This window comes from Cupressus sempervirens, chromosome 9 (assembly GCF_028749045.1).
Source record: "Cupressus sempervirens isolate cs-2001-9-10 chromosome 9, ASM2874904v1, whole genome shotgun sequence".
Taxonomy (NCBI): domain Eukaryota; kingdom Viridiplantae; phylum Streptophyta; class Pinopsida; order Cupressales; family Cupressaceae; genus Cupressus; species Cupressus sempervirens.
The window spans coordinates 593473954-593481738 of record NC_143126.1 but is presented as its reverse complement, the minus strand read 5'-3'; the positions used below and the strand labels follow the sequence as shown (position 1 = coordinate 593481738).

Genomic DNA, 7785 nt, shown 5'->3' with positions numbered 1-7785 from the left:
AAAAAGCTTTTGATCACTTTGGAATGGCATTTTGTGACATTCCCTAGTAGAAAATTCCAATTCCCAATGAGTAATCATATGTCACTATGCTTTTAAATAAATTTAAGGAACAACCATTGATTCATAATACATATATCCTAATTCCTTACTTCTTTCCTAGTCACTAACCTTAAGAAGGATGATAGATTTACTATGCCAAGGGGGAATGAAATAGACTACAAGTAGGTTCCCTCAAGGCTCTTACCTTCATATATTAGTTGATGATATACTGAAACCATTGTTTTGCTCTTTCCTTCGATTATGGAGGAGGTAGATATAATTAATGGTGCTTTGGAATCCCCTGGACTGGGTGTTCTCGATGGTTTTTTTGCAAGTTTTTCTATGATCATTGTTAGTGAGGTAGTATTCCATTTTTGAACATTTTGCTTTTAAATTGAATTCCCTGGGATCATTGCACCATAATTGCTTCTTGCAGTATGACTTTTAAGACTTCTAGTATGCTGATTACATGTTTTTTTCCTTACAAGATTGGAGATGAGACTTTCATTATTGCTGCACTCATGACAATGCATCATCCAAAGTCCATTGTCTTGTCTGGTGCTCTTAGTGCACTTATTGTTATGACTGTAAGTAAGACAGTTACCCTAGCATTGTATATTTTTGGCTTTAGTTTTGGAATACAGTGTTCTTAATGGAAGTGATTTTGGTAAAGACATCTTTCTCTCATTCATATGGGGTCGGGCTTGAGCAAAACTGAATTGATTTAATTTGTATGATGCTGTGAGTGAAGGTGCTATCAATTGGATTAGGGCGAATAGTTCCAAATTTGATCTCAAGGAAGCACACAAAAAGTGCTGCTATAGGTAGGGAAGTGTACATACTATTCCAATGAGATACTATTCGACTTTCTTTTTGCATAGAACTTTTTAAATATTTTATCATATCAGAATTTCTTAGTGCTCTGAATTACAACCTCACCACGTCCAGAGATCTATGATACTTAGTTCTCTATTATTTGTTTGATTGCTTACTCTGTGTTCCTTACTTATTTGATATTTCCTTTAGAAAACTTAAGACACCTATGTCCTGTGGTATTCATCATTTTCCATTTGAATGCAGTGGGTGTTAGAGGATCACAAATATAATCATAGAGGAAACATTTTCCATCAAATGTCAAAAATGAAACCAAAGTTAGAAATTGGTCAGAATGCTTTTGTGACTACACTTTTTGACTGATTTATGATCTTTAACAAATTAAGAAGGATAATTTCTGGATTCACATGCTTTCTTAGAATGTAGAAGACCTTGTCTAGCACAATTTATGTCCTGTGATATATGGAGACTTTATTCCTTTGTATGTGGTGGTCATGGTCGACCAGCTAATATATGGAATTATATTATGATTGTTAACAAGTGATGTCTCTTTGCAGTTTTATATGCTTTTTTTGGCTTGATTTTACTTTATATTGCCTGGAGGTCAGACTCAAAGAATTCACAAAAAAAAGAGATGCAGGAGGTATGTTAGTGTTTTCTCTCTCTTTACTAGACTATGAACTCTTGATATCAATTGGTTAGAGGATCAGTTTTAATATATTTTCTAAGAAATTAAGTTTCCATAGCACTTTGGATTATTTAAAACATTTTTTATCTTAGTTTCTGTTAATGTGATTTATATACTCCACATTTTTTGTAACTTAACATCATCTCTGAAATCCAACCTTTTTCAAATCTTGTATGATTTCTACATATGTAGTTTATAAGTTTTATTGGCTCATGAGATCATTAGCAATGTTTATGTGCTTTCATGGGTTCTACTGGTTTGCCTTTTGTGATAGCTACAATTTTAATGTGTTTGGTGCAACCATTTATTTTGACATTTTTGGCCGAGTGGGGAGATCATAGCCAAATAGCCACAATTGCAGTAAGTTATCCCTTGGATTTACTCTTATCATTATGTTTTTTGATGATATAGATAAAAAATCTTTAGAATTATTTCACATGTTGCTAGCTATTTACACTTTACAATAGTTGTACTTCTGTTGTACTTGCTTGATAAGCTGATGGTTAAATATCTGTTTTCCTCTTTGAAGGCATTTTTAATTCAATTTAAATAATTCTATTGTACTATTAAAAAATTTGTAAACATTACATCTTGGAAGCTCATTTTTACTATTAGAGGATCATTTTGTAAACATTACATTTTGGTAATCATGCATGCATTGATATACTTACTTGGTCCTAAGTTTACAACGATATATCATGAAAATTTGAATATGAAATCTCTCCAAGATGGGTTTATAAAAACAAAATTCAATATGACTTCTCCATTAATTATAAGAAGGGGTAAACTGCTAAGTAGAGCTCCACTCAATAAGGACATGGTTGGAAGGGGAATCAAAGACGTAAACTGCGACAGTGGCACACACACTATATATAATGGTAATGATGATAATAAAATAAATAAATTATAATCTGCAATATATAATAATAGTTAGTAAAAATGATAAATATGTATTACTATTATATAAATTTCCTACCAAAAACACTGTACAAGATGATGTACATGCACTCGAAGCTCTATGGGTCTATGGAACACTCCAAGCTATCTGGATTTTTTTTTGCACCTTATATTTAAAGAAGTTTGTACACTAAGTATTCATTTGTCTATATTTTGAGCATTCCACTAGTATTTCCTAAGTATTCTTTGCTCTCTATTTTTCCTCATCATATCTAGCTCCATGTACTAGTATTACACACTTGCAAAAGCAACTGTATTATCATATTGATTGCTGATTTATTTTTGAATATTGTCATTAGGGGAGGACACCTTAGAAATATCCCCTCTTTGAGGAACACATCCCAGGAGAGGAGATGGAATTTCCTTGGCATATTGGCCTTCTAAGGATCCCCTCCTCTTAGAAATGATGAGATTTAGGGATCATGTATCCCTATGGAACACTGCTATCAAAATTACCTAAATTGGTAAAATTGCAAGGAATTTTAGTAGCTACTAGTAGCATTCCTATAAATATTAAGGTTGGCTATATCTAAGCTGAGGAATTATGAGTGTTGATTATTGGGAGAGCCAATAACCTCTACCTATACATTAAAATATGGAGTACTATTTTATGACAATCAACCAGTGATATTGTCTAAATTTGATAGTAAAAATGATCCTCTAACAGTAAAAATGAGCTTCCATAGTTGGAAGCACTGAGAGTGTTAGATCATTTGTCATTTCCTCCTTTATTTATAAATTATTATCTCAATAATAGGTCGCAAACAAGTTAACAAAAATGTTTGTGTTTTGCAAACTTTGTTTTTTAGTCTGATTCGAGTATCTACTCCTTGTTGGAGCATGGGGCTTTGGTTCACTCAAGCTAACGACAAAAAACTAGCTCTAGAGTTGAATGAAAATGCACAATTCTTTAAGAGTGATCTCACACAGAAATCACTATGCAGATTTGAATAATTTTCACTATGTAACTAAAGAAATAACAATTGGGTATATTACACAATTGCGCAAGTGAACATGTGTGGTGGTGATTGCGATGATACTACTTGGAAGTGAATGGCTAGCTTCAACAAATTATCTTTGAACTTTATCATATTAGTTCATATGGTGTTAGCAGTAGCCCTCTGAACTTATTTAGGAGGTTAGGTCAATCCTATAGCTAAAATAGCTATTAATTTGTAGTATTTAGTTAATAACCATAATATAGTTAAAATCAAACTCATTTGATGTGGGAGGGTTTAGGATCGAACCCACCTAAGAATCAAAAAAGTTAAAATCAAACATTTCCATTCTAGTATTAAGTCCTTAACACTAAACAAGTTTTCAGTATCCTGACCTAATCTAGCTCAAAAATAATTTTTAGTATCCCATTTGAGGATATTATAGTGGTATCAAAGTTGCAAGACTTGGTAGCCTACTAGGTTTTATTGCATGCAAAGAAAAGGTGGTCAATGCTTGTAGAAATTTAAAAGAACAATGATAGGGTTAGATCAATCTCCATTATCAAGTGAAGAAGAAGCAAAATAGATGTTTTCAGACATGATAAGATTGTTGAGTGATACTGATCTCTATTTGAGTTAAATGGCTCATAACACATCTAATGGTAGGACATTGGTGCATAGAGAAGAAAGCAACAAAACTATATACAATAAGGCGCATTTTGCTAGTTGATCCTCATTGTCTATGCCCACTTTATACAGGAAGATGAAAATGTACAAGAAAAATTGGTGGAGGAAAATGAGCATGCTAAACTATTGGCTAAATATGGGAGCCTTCAGACCAAATTTCTAATCAGCCATCTCTTTTAGGAACTACTTGGGTGTCACCAAATGCACAAGGCCTAGACAAAACCAGAACAATCAAGGAGAAAAAAATTATGGCTTGTAGAAAAAGTTTAGAAATTTGTCAATGCCTCTATAATTAATGTCAAATTCTCCTAGACATCTATTCCCAGGATGCCCTAGGATAGAGCAGTTGAAAGAGAACCCAAGTATGTATCTCAGGACAATGTAGGATTATTTGTTTGTGGCAGTAGTTAGATTTTAGTAAAATGTGAATGCCATCTCCTTGCAAGAAAGATTATCAAGTAACAAAGATGCTGAGTGATGTTCTTTACTAATACATAGGGTCTACTTTGGGCTTTCTGAGTCTATTGTTTGAAGTAGAGACATCAAATTTGTTGGGAAATTTTGGTCCACAAGGATACAAGGCTCAAGAAGAGTGTTGCTTGTCACACACAAATAAATGACCATGCACAGGTGATAAACATGAACTTAGTGCAACTCATAAGAGGATACAAGAATTCACATCCTCAATCTTGGAGTGTATCACTTCCCTGAATTTAACATTTCTATTATAAAGCAGTTCATTCTCAACAAATTAGTCACCTTTTGAAGCATATCTGGGTCATTTGCCTTCAACTCCACTTGACATAGCTTTGGAATAATAGGAAGAGAATGTAGGAGAAGATTTCTAAGGAGTTAGACATTAAAATTTGTTGAGAGGTCTAGACAAATTTAAGACATTAAAATTTGTTGAGAGGTCTAAAAAAATTTAACTCCAAGTAAACTGCCAACTGTAAAAAACTCAAAATATTTACTACCAAAGAAATGATCAGCATACTACTTCTTTTGATATGACAAAATTTCAATAATGTGAGGATAAATTAGTCCCTATTAGAGTGATTGAAGTTACAATGAAAGTTCTTTTGGTTCAGTTCTGTGTATTTTTTGCAGAGAAGCTTTCCTATTTGGATTCTTTTGTCAAATTTGATTTTGACTGAATTTTTTGTTATTTTATATATTGTATTCGCCAGAAAAGTATGTCTTTATGCTCCTCTAAACATTTGGCTTAAATTATTCACTAATACTGTATGATTTATTAATGTTGTGAAATAGTTTATATGTTAGTGCCTTTTTAAGGTTATTATATCTACTTCAATCTCAAGCTACCATGAATATGCCAGTAAATTGTTTTAGTTGTTACTACTTGGCAGTAATAGGTAAAAAATGTTGAATTATGTTGTAGGCTATGACATATTCCTCTATAGAAGAAACACAAATTTGGCATATTTATTTGTCATTAATGTATAGTGGGAGCTGTTATGTTGAAGTATCACACAGATTACTTTTTGCTTCTTACTACGAGAGTTATTTGTTCTTTATTAAATATGTCAATTTTTGAGGATAAGACCTGAAAACTATAGAAGAATTTCTATACTAATCGGATGGTCAGAATCATTCTCTTAATTTATTGCAAATTCTTTGCTAGACATCTCTTTGAGTTATGAAACTACTTTAGAAAACTTCCACCTTTTCCACCAACATTTAATACCTTGAACAATTCTTGGCTCTCTTAGATTTCTTGATAAACTTCTTTCATGCAAGGCTTTCTTTGCTTATAACATTTCAGATGATATTTCCATAAATGGTAGAATTTTATCATTGCTTTGGGTAGAATTTTGGTCTTCATTAGAATGTTTTTAAAATCACTTTTGTGCTATTAAATTGCTTCAGAGACCTATTTTTGATCTTGAAATAGCAGTGGGGATCTCTTCTGAGTGGCAGATGAATTAGGGCATTTATTGCCACTTAATGAGCCCTTGAACTGATATTCTTAGTGTTATTGTGTTTAGAACCATGGGCAAGATGTATGTAATTGCAACGGTATCATTTGGAAGTAGTGTTCCAGTTGTTCGACTTTGGGATTGGATGTGATAATTTGTTTGAATTTGTGCGGATTGAAGGCTTTGTTCATTCATACTAGAAATACTGGTTGGTTCATTCGCTTTCTTAGCTGTGTTAGCATTCCTTGCCTGTTAAGATGTCCTTCTCTTATTCTTGAGACGTTCTCTAAGTTCAAATTTTGATTGATGCTTATGGTGCTACTACATGATCATGAATTTGGCACCTTTATTCCTCAAAATTTTGAAACTTCATTCTAGTCAATTTTTCCTGTTAGTTAAATCATCTAATTTGAATCAAAATATAACTGAAGTAATCGTTGACAACTCTTATTTATTTACACAACTCCTTTTTTTTTTTGTCATGCCTAAATGCATGTTTTTTTAAACAAATATTATTAAAAAATTAAGTACACTTTGCTAATTGTTTACAGTTAAGTTAGTTCCTCATTTGAAATGAATCTATGGGGTGTAGTTGAAATTGTATTTTTAAAAACTGATTGGTATTTTTATTTTTGATGATATCCATGACCTTATTCTTATTTTCAAACATTCTAAAGCAAAAAACTAAAAATATGCTAAATGTATAAGTTTTGACTCAAACCCTCCATGCAGTTGAATCCTGATAAATTAACATAATTTGATACACTGGAAACAATACTCATATGGGAATTAAAGTTACAATATCCATAAAGATAGAGGTTTCACACATCACATATCTTTTTGTTATTCATTGATTACATGATCAATAAACAAGTTAACTAAAATCTCTACATTTCATGTTATATCCATTTGCAGCATGTGCCTCATGGCTATTTTTTTGTGATGGGCGATAACCAGAACAACAACTGTGACTCTCATGTTTGGTAAGTAGAGTGGAAGCTTAAGTTTCTAATAGACTGTGTGCCACCTATATTTGTATATCTGACTTTTAAATGGACTGACTCTGATTTGTCTTATTTTAAAACAAGGGATCTCTTCTTGTCAAGCACATTCTAGGAAGATATGTAATGTGTTATTTGCGACCATCACAATTGGGATCCGACATATATAGACATCATTAGAAATTTAGAGGCATGAGATTTGCCAGGATGTTACTAGACAATAGTTTTTATGAAAACATGAATTTCTTTTTGTGGAGAAAATACTAGTAGTAGTCATGCATCATATGTAACCTTCAAATATTGGTAGGGACCCTGGTGGACAGAAAACTTGTGGTTGTGAGTATGTGTCATTGGAGTATCAATTCTTGACTGGGGTAAAGCTTCTTAGGAAAATGCTATCTATAGTAAAATGAGCAACTATAGATTCTGCAGAGTCACTTCTCAGTCACATAATTTGGTGGTTGTAATTTCCTTATGTTTTTGATTACAAGATACTACTTGAATTCTTCACAATTCAATGAATATAGAAACAGTTTCTTGTATTAAAGTAATATTTGAATGATTCTTAATTCCAAATGCATATACCTTATGGTTCAGATCAAAATAATTATGATTTTTAATTTTTTTTAATTTTAAAGAGGGGTAAACGCTTTGACCTGGAGCTATGAACCAGTGAGGCCACAAATCGGGGACCTCATCCCCAT

At 32.4% G+C, this 7785-nt stretch overlaps 1 protein-coding gene across 1 annotated transcript; it reads left to right on the top strand.

Moving 5' to 3' along the window:
- Window positions 1–267: 267 nt before the first annotated feature.
- LOC149540077 (GDT1-like protein 4) lies at window positions 268–6090 on the top strand (the record flags this gene model as incomplete). The annotated part of the gene is made up of 5 exons (XM_089802650.1): window positions 268–399; window positions 528–626; window positions 791–863; window positions 1431–1516; window positions 6031–6090. Coding segments are annotated over 5 exons (450 nt in total), but the record flags the coding sequence as incomplete, so codon positions are not given.
- Window positions 6091–7785: the final 1695 nt, after the last annotated feature.